We start from the raw sequence: 15,384 nt of genomic DNA on the forward strand, positions 1-15,384 counted from the left end.
AAACGGAACAGAAAATAGACTTGCAACCCTTCCTAAATGTCCCATCTTGTTAGTCCCTTTCTTCCCTCCTTCCCACCTATGTCTGTTTGCCTTTCTAAAAGATCACATTTATGCCTGGCACCAGCACTTGGCATGGTAGGGCAAATGCCAGGGCCCACCAGTCCCAGAGGGCTCACAGAAGTGGTCACCAGCATCCCCCTCCCTCCCTCCCTCCCTCCCTCCCTCCCTTCTTCTCTCTTTCACTTTCTTTCTCTTTTTTTTTTTACTAGGGTCGCTGGTATGTTGCAAAACAAAGAAGCAGCCGAGTCTGCAGCTACTTGCCATTGTCATTTTCCAATAATGCTTCTGGGCCTGACTATGTCATGGCAGCCCAGAAGCATTCTGGGAAAAAGAAGTTGGCAGGAAGCTGCACCCTTGGCCAGTGCATCACTCTGCAGTGTGCAGCCAGCCTAGACAGAAAGTCAGAGAGCGAGAGAGACTGAGAGAGAAAGAGGATGGGAGAAAGAAAAAGAGACCACCTGGACCGCCTGGTAACCTCACTGGAAGGGCCACCCAGGAGGTGCAAGGTGGTGGTGCTGGAGCCCACCTTATCCAGGACCCCCTCCAAGCTGGCCCTGGCCCTGATCACTTTAATTAGATCTGAAATGCATTTTTCAAATGTGTGAACCCAGTTTAGAGGCTGATTCAAACTGGAAAACTTTGAAATTTCCCCCAGTGTTTTTTCTTGGTTCAGCGTGAAGGGCTGTGTGTATTCTGCTGTTTTGGGCAAACACAGAATTTGAAAATGGGGTAATCTCCTGAGAGAGTCTTCAAACCTCAGGAAGCTCTGCTGGTATTCTAGGCAGATGTGCCTTCTTTTCTGGTTGTTTCCTCAAAACAATAATTGAAATCAAATAGCTGTCTTGTACTAGACCATCTTTCCCCAATCTAGTGCCCTCTACTTGCCATTTTCATTTTCCAATTTCCAGTAATGCTTCTGGGCCTGACTATGTAATGGTAGCCATGTTTTGGACATGTTTTGGACTTCAACTCCCATCAGCCCCAGACAGCATGGCAAATCATCAGGAATGCTGGGAGTTGTAGTCCAAGACATCTGAAGGGCACCAGACTGGGGAAGGCTATGTTTGACTCTATTTCTCCTCACAAGCACAACAACTTGATCAAGGGAGTGGAGCCCCTGTATTCTGATTGGCTACCTGCTCCTACCCCATACTCAAACTCTCCTACTCAAACTCTCCCAATCTGCTACCACCTGGCCCATAATATCCAGAATTCTGCAAAGAACTGAGCTCAGAATAAAGATTGCTGTTGGGCGAGTTTATGCAACACCCCCCTCTATTTACTTGCATAATTTATTTCTGAACCTCTTGGCCCGTCGTTGGAGTTTCTTTGGTGCCAAATATTTTTTGGCACAGCCTATACGAAGAGTTTGGCCAGTAATAGCATGACACCGCCCCTTCCTATTGGAGAAACAGATATTTCTCAGTGCCTCTTGGAAAACACTGGCCAACATCTCTTCTAGAATTCATGGTCCATTTAGCTCAGTATGGCCTACAGTGACTGGCAATGGCTCTCCAAGGCCACAGGCCAAGAAAGGTTCATATCCAGGCTTGCTACTAGAGATCCTTCTATGACTGGAGATGTTGTAGATTGAACGTGGGGCCGTCTGCATGCCAAGCGTGAGCTCTACCACTGAGCAATGGCTTCTCAATGGACTTCCATCAGTTTACCCATCTCACACAGGGATTGCATCCACCGTTGACAGCCAACTGCACACAAGACAGAAACAAAACAAAATGGAAACCCCTCCCCCAAAGGGTTGTTGTTGTTGTTATCCCTATTAGCATCAAATATCTGTTTCTTTAAGCCCACAGGATTCAGAATCTGTTAGATCCTCATACATGTGATAGTCGATACACTCCATGAATTCATTGGGGATCCCTATGGAGACCGATTCCACCTCTGTCTTGTACGAGGCCGCCATGGCGCCTTTGACGGACCCTGCCCGTATCTTGTTTGAGAGGCTGTTCATTTTCTCTTTGAACTGCATCGTCGGTTTTTGGAAAGGGGAGAACATTCTCCACCTCTTGAAGTTCACAGTTCTCCTCTTGCTGGGTCTTTCCAAGCTGCCAGAGTTCAATATGAAGGAGCCGTTGAGGGTAGACATCTGGGGCCTTGGCTCCTTCTCGGAATCCTGGCCAGAACCATTTATGGAGGCTCCCCGCCAATGGTTGTCATACACCCTCCAGATGGGCCTTCTCCTCCGGCGACACTGACACTTCAGGAGCCGGATGAAGGCTCTTTTGAACTCTTTGCTCGAGCAAGGGTAGATGATTGGGTTCACGCAACTGTTGAAGTATCCCAGCCAGAAGATGATCTTGAAGGGCATTCCCTCGGGCTTCACAGAAGGAAAGAAGGAACCTGAAAGGAAGATGCAAAAAGACACGTGAATATATGAACAGCCTTGCTGGTCTATCATTCCATTAGTGATGTATGGGCGTGAGTGCCGATCCTTCAGTTGCCAGACCAGCACCATTTAGTTGCAAGAGGGAGGCTCGGGGAACCCCAAGGTTTGTAGAAGTACAAAAACATCTTTAGGAGAAAAAAAACTAAGTGGGGGGGCAACCCCCAGAAACAGCCCAACGTGGACTGAGCATGTTCGCAGCCCCAGAATGCTAACGGACTGTTGCTGGGGAGAGGCTGAAAACCAGGTGGGTGGGAGAATGGAATGGAGTTTCCTGGGAGGGCATGGCTGACTGGCTGGCATCCTGAACATGAGCACTCCATGCTGGAACATTTTGTTGCAGCTCCCTCTTAATATTGTGTGAGAGCCTCTTCGTCTAGTCTTCTGGGTGCCCAAGGCCACCCAGTGAGATTCATGGTGAAACAGACATGAGCCCAAGGTTCTCCCAGCCCATGGCAAATGCAGAATCCACCTATATCTATAGAGGTGCTGCTACCAGTTTCTTCTACTAGTCAAATGTTGCTGGAATGAAAGGTGGTGGCAAATACCAGATTTTAAACCTGGAATTGGGGAGCTCTGTTTTATATTGAAGCTCAGACCATCAGGGTCCAGTCCAAAATGGATCTGGACTGGACCCCTTGAGGTCTCCCGATCCTAGCACAGCAGGGGTGTGGAACCTCAGCCACCATTAATGTATCACATTTGTTTTAGGAAACTGAGAGCCGCCCCGTGGAGGTATGTAAGTGCAGCTGGTCTGCTGTGGACTCCAAAGGTCAGATTCTTTGGAATCTGGCCTCATTCGAGTCCGCCGCAGATTTCCCGAGCATCCCTAGTCCGGTCCAAGCCCAGTTTAAAGATAAAGAACCATAAGAACCATTGCCCGTCCACAGTGGGCACCTGAACAAGCAGACGGAACAGGCAGGCACACAGGTCACCTGGTCACAGTCTTCCACAGCACGTTGAGATGCACGGTATTTCTGTTTACATTGCAGTAATTATTTCTAAACTTGCATCTACACATATCAATCAGCATATGCAAATTTTATGCAAAGCGACACCCTCTTTTATCCTCTTTTTGGTGATGCATTTCCTCTTTGGGGGCGATTCAGAAATGGCCAGCCTACCCAGACATCTGGCGAGCATCAGCCTGGGGAAGGGTGCGCTGGATTATTTCCAGAGTGGACTCTCTATGGGTGCTGAAGTGTGCCAGCCCATCCTTAACTGAGAGCCCATGGAGAGATTTGTCGGTGAAATCATTCTGAACCTGAAGGCTCAACCCTAATTCCGTTATCCTTCTGGATCATCAGAGATAGGAAAGGGAAAGTCTGAAAACAACCCGGGACAAATCTGTTGATTGTGGCATGGTGTTCACGCATCACTGGAAATGCCTTTCTTTGCAAAGATTAATCCCCCATTAATCCCGGATTTCTTTCCCTCTCCAGGTCTACCGCATAACAGTTCCTCGCTCTTGTCAGCAGATGGCCTCATCGTCCTCTCCTGGGCTGGATGGGCCATTGCCCAGGGAACTCTAAGAATAACTTTCTGACTCAGCCTCGGTGTCTTTTAATTTCAGATGAATCACGGCACGGCGTGACTGCGGTGTTAATTTGTATTATGGGTAAATAACATGGGCTTCCAAGCTATTGGCGCTAAAGGCCGGTGTCAAAACAGCTCGGAGGGGAGCATTAGGCATTGTGGGCATGAAAACCTTAACGTCCTGAAAGTGAGAATGAAAACGCACAGACACACGCCTATTGTTTGCCCGCCGATCAAGTTGCTTCCGAAACCTGTTAATAGAAAATGGCATCATGGTTTCCGGCACCCCACGTCAGCAGGGCCTGTAATTTACGAGCCGCACTTTCAAAGAGATTCCAGGGCAAGTGTGTCAGAGCCGTCAGGAATGGCGGATCCTCGGGGAAGCAGCCGGCCGCTAAGATCCATTTCCCCTCCCATTGCAGCCCATGTGGCTGAAGCTGGGAGTATAATGAAGTCCCAAGTAGCTGGGAATCTAAACTAGAGCAGTCTTCCCCAACGTTGTGCTCCCTGGATGGGTTGGACTGCAACACCCATCATTCCCAGCAGTGCCAGTTGCAGATTTTGAAGGGCCTTTGGGCAAGACACCTCGATGGGCCTGTCACTCTGTGAATCCACCTTCTCACCGCCATGGTCACCGGCTGCTCTTCCTCCTTCTCCTCTTTCTCATCATTGCTGCCACTCCTTCGCTTGACAGGCACAGGGCCAGGCAGCAAGCAGGCCATGGCATCTCCTGCTCCTACTCACTACATTGCCTGGGCAGGAGCAAGAGGCAGGTGATCGAGCAGACTGCAGTGGTGAAGAGGAGGGGCCAGTCCGGGGGGCTCTTGTCAGAGAATCCCTGGTTGGGTGTGGGCCTTTGGCAGATGCCCAACCATGCCTACCTTTGATGCTGGCCTTGAGTCCCAGCCATGCTGTCTTGGAAGGATGGGAGATGCAGCCAAATACATCAGGGGGCACCAGGTTGGGGAAGGCTGAACTAGCTATAGGACCAGCTATAGGACTGGGTGGTGAGGGCTAGGCAGGAAGCAAGACCAGTTCAAGTCCCAATGGACCCTCATGGGGTGGGTGTCCTTTCTCCCCCACCCCATTTGTTCAACTTTTGAATATCTTCCTTTCTGTATTTCATTCAGCCCATTTCACAACTTTGATGCATGATTAGCAGGTGTGATTTTATCCCTGTTCTGTAAGAGGAAGAATCCGCATGCACCTATATTCATTCTTGCTATATGCACTGTTTGTGCTCTGTGTTTCAGCTCTGGAGTGAGTCGGAACCTATGAAGCTTGTCTGAAGCTGATCTAGATCTCTGGTCCATCGACTGCAGTATCATTTCTGCTTTGATTGGCAGCAGCTCTCTGGGATTTCAGATGGGAGAATTTCCCAGCCCTACAGGGCATGGCTGGTAGCAAGAATCTCCTGCTGCTGAGGCCAGCTGTCTATCAAGGGAATAGACTATTTTGGAAAGTGGTGGGCTCTCCTTCATTAAAGGTATTGAAACAGGGGCTGGATGACCGCCTCTCAGGGAGGCTGTGGCAGTAGATTTCCTGGATCAGCCGCGGGTTGGACTAGATGATCTCTGGGCTTCCTTGCAGCTCTATGATTCTATGAAGCTGGGACCTTCTGCATGCAGAGCATGGGTTTCACCAGAAAGCTGCAGTCCTTCCCTACTCTAGGCTGGTGCCCCAGCCCTTGCTTGGGCAGCCTACCCCTGCATCCAGCCCTGATCAAGAGCCACTGTTCACCAGCAAAAGGTACAGCATGCAGAGTGCCCAGAGTTCTTTGCAGGTGCCTCATGCTGGCAAGCCATGGCACTGGGCCATCTCCAAAGGGTGGCGAGTTTGCATACTGGCTGAGGTTGCCAGTTTGGTGGAAGACCTCCCCAATGAGGCTTGCATGGGAGAAGTTCCTGACGGTTTGTGCTTGCAGGCTGCAAGCTTTGTTCAGTTTAATTGGCAAATCATTCAATCAACTAAAACTCTCATTGATTAATTGGGGTATGTGTGTGTGCACATAGGCACGCATGCGTATGGGAAAAAACTGGACAGCAAAGTCAAATTTAACTGGTAAGGATGTGAGCGAAGGGCACCCTTGTGTAAATTTTGAAGCTATTTTGCTCCTGGTACGTTACTGTAGTAGGGAATGAAAAAAGAAAACATTAAAGAGGGCTTTTCCTGCTAACAAAAGAGTGCTCTTTTTTGCTTATTAAATTTTTTTGTTCTAGAGGAGAGGGCATCAGCCCCGGCACCTTGTTGGGTTCTGGGTTCAGCTCCATGTGTCCTTCAGCCATCCATGGCAGCCAGCGCTTGGCCACACTTGCGATGGTCCAAGGTTTATTTAGGGGGAAGAAACCATGACAGCGGAACTGGTTCAAGCTGGTAGGGATGGCCACCAATGTGGATGGATTTAAAAGGGGGTTAGACAAATTCCTGGTGGAGAAGGCTATCAATGGCTGCTAGTCCTGATGGCTATATGCTACCTCCAGTACCAGAGCAGGATACCTATGTACGTCAGTTGCTGGGGAACATGGTGCTGTTGCACTCATGTCCTGCTTGTGGGCTTCCTGTGGGCAGCTGGTTGGCCACTGCGTGAACAGAATGCTGGACTAGATGGGCCCTTGGTCTGATCCAGCAGGGCTCTTCTTATGTTCTGGTTTATGCTGGCAAGTGTAGGTGTGGCTTCAGTTAATTGTAAGGGAAGGGATACCTCTTGGATGGGCAGTGAAACTGATAATTCCCCAACTGCAGGAGATTCATTCATTTAGCCATCAAAGCCTTGTGTGATCCCAAAGCACCCATCATCAGAGGAATCCCCCTGTTGCACCTCTGCATGAGTTACTGATCCAGCCTCATCTTTTTCCAATCAAACTCCACTGGAGAGGGTGAATCTGCCACATTCTATCTCAGCCATGCTTGGATCATTCTAGCTTTCCAAAGGCCAAGAGGCAGCAGAACTTCCTATCCGCTGATGAGGCTGCCCATCGCATTTTGGTACGACTCCCTGCTCTGATCTTCATAGATGGCCTTCTCTGAAGAAGGATCAGTCATTCCTCTTATATACTCTACAGCTAAACCTGTTGGACATAAGAATGATGTGTGCCTACAATTTTAATTCAGGAGAAAAGAAAAGGAAATAAAAGTGTGAGTCAGCAATCAGAACTTTGGAAAACACTGCATGAGGTGGCTTGGGGAGATGTCAGATGCACATTAATAATAATAATGAAAGAAAAATGCTTTCTCTCTCTCTCCCTCCCTCCCTCCCTCCCCCACCCCTCTCTCTCGCACACACAATAGCCTGACTTTAATTTTGGAAACTGATGCAAAGATGCGGCCAGAATCTTTATGATACTTTTGCTGAAATTGGCAAGAGGCAAATCCTTTTGGAAGGGTATTTGTTTCTCACTGAACTTGAATTCTGCAGTGGCCTAGAACTCAGCCCCAGAACACCTTTGTGACACTGCCTGCCTGCCTTCTCTCTCTCTCCTTCAAATATCACTTTTTCTCTGAAATTAGTCCATGAGCTGCCCTTTAAAACTTCTCATGATGCCTCCGAAGCAGTGTAATTCTAGACCATTATGGGAGATTTAAAATGGTGGCTCCCAGCTGCCCAGCTAAACTCGCCAGATACTCATTCCGGCTGAAGGGCTTGATTGAGTCTGCTCTTGAGTTAGGGATTTTTGCACCCCTGATTCTTCTGGCTGTTCCTCTCTGCTTTGCAGAGGGGCTGTGGCTCAGTGGTTGAGCACCTGCTTTGCATGCAAAAGGTCCCAAGTTCAATCCCCGGCATGGCTAGGTAAGGCTGGGACGGACCCCCTGTCTGAAACCCTGGAGAGCTGCTGCCAGTCAGCGTAGAGACAGCTAAATGGACCAATGATCTGACTCAGTCTAAAACAGTTTCCTACGCTCCAATGTCTCACGGTCAACATGCGGGTAGGAGGGCAGAAAAAAAGAAGAATTTGCATCTGGCTCCTCTGCGCGGAAGACAGGAGGGATGTCCGAGAAATCTGCAACGGAATCAAATGAGTTTGGACTTCCATGAATCTGACCCATGGATTCTGCAGCGGACAGTCTTTTCCCCGGTCAGGAAGATCCCGTGGACTTTTCTAATTTGCCCGGATTTTGTGCAAATTTCGTTGTAGAAAAATACGCAAAATTAAAAAACCCTGGCCAAAAATGCACATTTCCCCATAAGCTTAAGTGTGAAAATGCACATTTTGGGTGGAATTCGAGCATCTTCACACGTGCACATTTGCGCACATTTGGAAACAAAAACATTCCGATTCCGTCCATAAACAGATGACGAAAGGAAAGGCGCCTGACAATCCATGAAACACAGACGTAACAGGTTTTATACAGTCCATACATCCCTAGATTCCCAAAGCCTGGACACTGAGGCAGTTATTTCTTACCTTGACACAGTGCTGGCTCCAGGCTTTTGAGGGCCCTTTGGCAAGTCACCTCCATGGGCCCCCTCCGTCCCTCCCTGAGTCCTCCTTCTCACCGCCATTGTCACCAGCTGCTCGTGCTCTTCATCCGCTTTCTCATCATGTCTGCCCCTTGCTTGCTTGACAGGCAGAGAGCCAGCAAGGCAAGTTGGCAGGGGCATCTACTATTCCTCATTCTCACCGCCACTGTTGTCTGGGCCAGAGCCAGGGGAACAAGCAGGCTGTAAGGGTGAAGAGGAGGCACATCTCTGAGGGAATCTTGTTGTTGGGCCCCTCCTGAGGTGTGGGCCCTTGGCAGCTGCCCAACCATGCCAACTTCTTACACCAGGCCTGCCTTGAGATGCCTGCAGTGGAGTAAGTTTGGTAGCAGATAATGGGCTTCCCAGCCTGGCTGGTGCTGTCAACATACAAAGCAGTGGCAGGGTTGCATTTTCAGGAGAAAAGAGGATGGCAGGGGTGGCTGGAGGGGTGGGAAGTGCTTAACCCCTCCCCTATCCACCACTTTTTCTCTGCAGCCAGTCCTATCAGCTACTCCTCCTCCCACCCGCCCAGCTAGGGAGGAAGGAGCCGCAGAGGAAAAGCAGTAGGCCCAGGAAAGGGTTGACCTCCCCTCTCTAACCCTCTGCTTCTCTCCGGCAAAATGCTCCCTGGCCACTCCGGGAGCTGAGAATCCCATGTTTGATCTTGAATGCGTCATTCAGCTGACAACAGCAGCACATTTGGAGGCAAGTTCTAAGCAGCCCAGGTGCGATGCTGAATGCAGGAACTTAGCCCGGAAGATAGAGCCCCTGCTGCTGCCAAGACAAGGCCCAAACTGGACGTGCTGTGGGACATCCGTGAACAGAATCTCCCCCACTTTTGAGCCAGTGTTGATGGCAGTCGCACCTTCTCCTCGCCACTTGCCCATTCTCTTGTCCCCCTCTCTCGCTTTCTGGGCCCAATCCACACCACTGCCCAGAGACAGGGAGGACAAGGTGTGAGAAAGGTAGTGCTTTGTCTTCTCTCCCTGCTTGCTTGCTCGCCCGGAGCAGTGATTGCAAAGATGCTGAGCAGCTGAGCCAGGAGGCTCTGGGGACTAGCTGAGGGTCCCTTACAGAGATGTGGGCCTTTTCAGATTCCTGGTGAAGAAGGACGTACAGACCTTCCTAGTTAGTAGCGCAGTTGGGTGATTTTAGGGTCTGGACTTCATGATTTTGCACCCTCCCTCTACTGCTTTAGATGGTCACGAATGTTACTTCATTTACACCAAAATGTGGTTAGCCAGCCCTGTTGTGTTTGGGGCCCTTCTACTCATTTTTTTTTTTCTGACTGAGGACCTAGACATCTTCCCCAAAGTCCTACCCCGAATGCGCCACCGTTCCCAGACGGTGCTAATATGCAAATATGGAGAGCAAAGTTTACAAACAACGAACCGGGCTGTGCGTCAGGCCGGGATGTCCTTCTCCCTCTGCGCCATTGCCGCTGAACATATTTATGATGATGCGACTTCTCAGTGACCTGCTAAATGTCCTGTTACACAACCAAATGGAGATTTATTCCTTCTCCACCTCCCAATTCTGCCAGAGAACGGAGCTGTGCCGGTGTCTCTGTGTTCCTGCCTCGTGGCTTGCGAATCAGAGCGCTCGTTGATGAATTACTTGCGCGCTACAGAGCACAATGACGGCCCGGCTGTGTGAGCTGCTATTCTCGGCTCCATTCATCTTCGGGGCCGCATCCATCCTGAAAGCAACCCCTCTGCGGTAAATGAATTTGCACCTGGGGAGGAATTGGCCCCTGCCCTCCGTGGGCCTGAGAGAGCCATTAAGCGCTTCCGTAGATTAAAATGTCTTAACGGCGGGACGTGGCCAGAGATATTTATTATCTGCTAAAGTGGGATCAACTTAGCTGCCTGATCGTATAAATACAGTTGCACTGTGGGCCATCAGGTGCTTGCAGGAAGGATGAGAAGCGGCTCCTTGGGGCTTCCTTTTGTCCCCCATGCCCCAGGACACAAGGGATGCTTCCTCCCCTCCGAGCCCAAACAAGAGCCCAGAGCCAAGCAAATGGCAGGTTTATTACCGCTCTCACATACTGTTACCCAGTGGAGGCTGGTGGATCCAATGTCAGCGGGGCAGTGCATCCGATCCGGGTTTCCATCAGAACCAGTCTTTGCACCTGGGGTAGCTCCTTCAGAGTTCTGACTGGTTTGGACTTAAACCCGGAGCGGATTCACCGCCCACTGACATCGGAGCCACCAGCTTCCACTGCTGTAACCGGCTTTCGTCTTACAACCTTCCCCGAGTTTTCCACAGCATCTTTATTATAAATGGTATTAAAAGAGGCAAGAATGGAAGACAATCCAAGGCTTACCTCAAGGACTTTGTTGCCCTGCTCACCTAGGGTCTTTCCTAGATACCTTTCCTGGCTGGCTAGAGATTTACCAAAGTCTGGGCTTGATTTTTTTCTCAGAAGTGCTGTAAGATCGGGGGCGGGGGGGAGGGCAGGGGGGCAGTGTGCTCTATAATGGTCACGCATAAGTTGGTTGATGGTTACTAGAGCTGAAACAGGTATCTACAAGTATGTGAAGCTGACCAAAATTTCCAGTTAAAGCCAACACATGATATGTGTTTAGACAGAAAAATGTCCTACAACTCCCAGCATTCCCCAGCCAGCCACTCTGGTTGGCATCTCTTCCTTGTTTTGGAAGACTGTCAGTTTCAGCTGTCAGCCATCCATTTCAAAGCCTGTCAGAGGTCAAAATCACATTGTATTTCAACAAGGGATGCTCTGATCTCCTAACTCCCATTGCATGTCTCCTATCGGATGTAATAAAATACCAAATACCATCCTGTCAGATATTCAAGTACTGCCAAATAGCAACTGGCTGGTATCAAATATGATGGCATATTGAGGATGGATATCAAATATGAGGCTGACGTTCGGCAAATATTTCAACAGACTAGAGAGTCTCTGGAGAATATTCAACACTAAATCCATCAAGGGGAATTTTGGGGTGCAAATCAATTTCAATCTCTAGTGACTGATTTTGTATCACTCTGCACCCTATTCTACTATGGGAACATAGTACTGCTGGATCAGAGCAAGGTCACTCTAGTTCAGTATTCTGTTTCTGATGCTGGATAGCCAGGTGCTACAGAATAGTCTGCAAGCAGGATAATCTATGCAGGAAAAGTAGAAATAGACTTCAGTCTGAGCATGAATCACCTTCTGGACTGGACGAGGTAATCGAGGGTAAGATTTCACCTACAAAAGCTATACGGAGTAAAAAAACAACAGTCCTGTGCTCAGTGCTTAGATGAAGTAATGTATGCTGGATTAGGTCTGCTCTCACATCCCCTAACACAGTGGTTTTCAAACTTTCTGTCCTCAGGGATTCTTTCCCACATTGATTTGTGTGCCAAGGAACTCTATCCTCTCTGTCACGGTACTCTGCACCTTAGAGGGGATTCTGGGGAATATTTTAAGCCTGTTGGGGACTTTGTTCTGCATGGACCACTTGGCACCATCAACTGCCCACCTCAGCGAGTGATTGGTGCTCTCTCTCAGTGCACTAAACATTTGTAAGGGTGGTGGGTTTCAAAGCTGAATGGATTATTTTCCTCTGCCTTTACTGCAAAAGACATAGGACAGATATCAGTGCCTGAACTGATGTTTTCAGGAAGGGAATCTGAGGAACTGAGGCAAACAGTGGTGACAAAAGATGAAGTTCTCAACCTTAATGAGAAAATGAAAGTTAATAAATCACTGGACCCAGATGGTATCCATCCTAGAGTCCTTAAAAAACCCAAATGTGAAATTGCTGATTTTCTAACAAAAGTATGCAAGATGTCCTTAAGATCAGCTTCTGTACAGGAGGACTGGAAGATGGCCAATGTAGCATCCATTTTTAAAAAGGGATTCCGGGGGATATGGGAAATCACAGGCCAGTTAGCACAACGTCTGTTCTGGGTAAATTGGTTGAAAGCATTATTCAAGATAAAATTAGCAAGCATCTAGAAAGAGCCCTTACTATGAGAAGGGAGGGAAGAGCTGACTGCCCTGTTGCTAAACTGCACGGGTGCTCAACTCGCTTGTGTGCTGATGCTTTGTCACTGGAGCTGAGATGCTTCGTCACTAGGGCTCCTTGCGCTCAGAGAGCCGGCTCCCTCACAAGCCTGCCTCCTTATATAACTCTAGCTATATGTGCACGCACCTCTCTTGATGGCTATGGCATCAAGTGGCAGCTTCTGTGCAAAATTATCCAGTACAGCTCAGAACATCACTGGCATGAACTTTCATGGTGCACATGCCTCACGGTGCACATGCATGCACGGGCCTCGACAATGCATATAGGGGTATTCCCATCGGGATCCCCCAACCTCTGACCCTCCCTTTCCCCTCAAAGCTGGCTGAAGTCTGAACTTTGGCCCCATCTTGGAGGTCACAAAACTTGGGCTTGTTTTGTTTAGGCTGCCTTTAAGCAGCCTGTGATGGATGTCTCTCCTTTTAGTTAATTGCATTGCTGCTCTTTTTTATTGTGACTTTTTATGGCTGGCTTTTAAAAACATGACGACATTCCACTTGTTTTGCCCATTGCCTTGAGTCTTCAGAATGGCAAGATAAAAACACACACGCACACAAGTAAAATATATATTTTTTAAAATTATGAGTAGGTTTTTAATCAAGTCCTGGATTTTCTTTGGTTGACTGTTTAAAATTGCTTAGATGTGTGTATGTGTGTGTATGCGCAGTGTCTGTCTACATATACATGGTTTTTATACTACTTACAATATTGTATTTTTAAGGTTTTTAATCTTTGTAAAGTGCCCAGAGAGCTTCAGCTATTGGGCAGTAAATAAATTTAATAAATGAAATGAACAGATGTCTTGCCTCCCTCCCTTTCTTGAAGTGTGTGTGTGTGTGTGTGTGTGTGCTGCCTATTTCTAGCAGGGAGAGAAGACAGAACTTCAGCTGGTAACTGCTGAACCAGGTGGCATTTGTCAAAGGCCTGGGGACTGCCAGCTGTTACCCCCTAGCAGGGAGCATGTCCAGACTTGATCTTGATGCCCTGCCTTGTTGTGAAGTGATCCATATGTCTTGCATTTTCAGTCAGGAAGGTTGGGCAGGCGAGGAAAGATGTTGTTGTGGAGCAACTAAGAGACCGGGTCCTGGGTTTGCATTTCACCTCTGCCACGAACTCTTCAAGTGGTCTTAGGCAAGGCATTCTTTCTGGACCTCATTTTCCTCTCCCCAACAAATCTGATTTACCTTACAGGGTTGTTGTAAGGATGGTGTACATTAAGGGATTTGAAAATTCAAAAGTGCTATGGCAATGCTAAATGTTATCATATTGGAAAGGGGATTGTATTTTGTCAGCCTTCCCCAACCTGGTGCCCAGCCAGCATGATGGGAGTTGCCATCCACACATCTGGAGGAAACCAGGTTGCGGAAGGCTGTTTTGCACAGCAGCAGCAGCACTTTGGAAAGCCCCTTCCTCCCTCAGCATTCCATCCGGACCTTGTTTTCTTGCTGTGCATCCTCCTGGTTAAACCAAACCATCACGTTGACTCAGAGTGTTTGTCTTCACCCTTCTCCGGGGAAGCGCTTCCTGCTAAAGAGTTAAGATGCGACCCTGGGAAATGGCAGAGATGGGGTGAGGCAGGGTCAAGAGGTCCACGCAGATGAAGAAAAAGGCAAAAACAGCAGATGCTGAAGCTCTTTGCTTGGAGACTTGGAGAAAACGAGAGGAAGGCTGCATCTCTCCCAAGCCTATTTTTTGTTTGTTTTTCCAGCTTCCAAGTTCTCTCTCCCTTGTTTTTCTAAGAATGTGAACTTGGAAGCTAAACCAAACCCTGCTTCAAGTCTTATGCGTATGCAGATAGGACCTGACCACGGACGTCTCTCCCCCCACCCCCGCTGCCAAATGACAGGAATACTTGGAATACTCAGCTGAAGTCCCATGTTATTCATTGTTATTTATACCACACCATCAGAGTCTTAGAATTACATAGGCAACAGAGAAAGCTCTCCGTTCCCAAGGAGCTTACAATCTAAACCTAAATGTAAATCTAGTTGAGATAAGGTTTGTTAAATCTGAGCTGCTACATAGTGCAGAACTACAGCCTTCCAGTAATGCACCCTTAAATATTTTTTGTAGCTTAGCATTCATTGTGCATCAGGCAAAAGGAAAGGTTTTGCAAGTCAGAGGGCAGACATTTAAATCTTCCTGTTTTGAATTTCTGAATGTTGGCAGGTATGGAGGGGCATCTCTGCTCTACAAACCTAAATAGATTAAACTGTCATGGCACATACGTGTGTGTGTGCGTGTGTGTGTGTAGCAGAAACTTTTCCATAACTTTACAAACCTCGAGTTCCTAGGACTACTTTAGGGAAGTTATGCTAAGTTGAATTAATTTCAATTTCCAGTATAAAGGAATCTTGTGACCTCTGATCCAGCAGGCTCTCTCCTGTGGACTCTGCTGGGAATATTTCAGTGGATTATTTTTTAAATCTCATTATTACATTTATATCCCACCTTTTTTCCTCTTGCAAGGAGCCAAGGCAGCTTACATGGTCCTCCTCTCCATTTTATCCCCACAACAACCCTGTGAGGTAGGTTAGGCTGAGAGTCAGTGACTGGCCCAAAGTCACGCAGTGACCTTCATGGCCTGAGTGGGGACTCGAACCCAGATCTCCTAAGCCCCAGACCAATACTCTAATCACAACACCACACTGTTGAAAAAACCTCTCTGGGTCCCAGTCCATTTCCAAACACAATTCAAAAAGTCCTGGGTTCAAACCTTTTAAATCTTCAGTGGCCTGTTTGCACATGAACTGGTCCATCTGCACAGATCTCCTTTTCTGGCCCTTCTACCATTTCCTCCGCTTTTGCCCCATGCTGACTCTTACGTCTTTTTGGCAGCAGGTGGAGACCTTTTTTATTTGCCTGGGCTTTTTAGATCTTTT

General features: G+C 48.2%; 1 protein-coding gene across 1 annotated transcript in view; it reads right to left on the bottom strand.

The window, feature by feature from the left end:
- Positions 1-271: 271 nt before the first annotated feature.
- ADRA1D (adrenoceptor alpha 1D) overlaps positions 272-15,384 on the bottom strand; it is a 68,838-nt gene continuing 53,725 nt past the window's right edge. The window contains exon 2 of the mRNA XM_084860192.1: positions 272-2,421. Within this exon, the coding sequence (XP_084716318.1) occupies positions 1,847-2,421 (575 nt within the window). The 3' untranslated portion in view covers positions 272-1,846. The remainder of the gene's footprint in view (positions 2,422-15,384) is intronic.

The sequence above is a fragment of the Heloderma suspectum genome, chromosome 5, assembly GCF_057233095.1.
Source record: "Heloderma suspectum isolate Gila_16-S chromosome 5, 16-S_ref, whole genome shotgun sequence".
NCBI lineage: Eukaryota > Metazoa > Chordata > Lepidosauria > Squamata > Helodermatidae > Heloderma > Heloderma suspectum.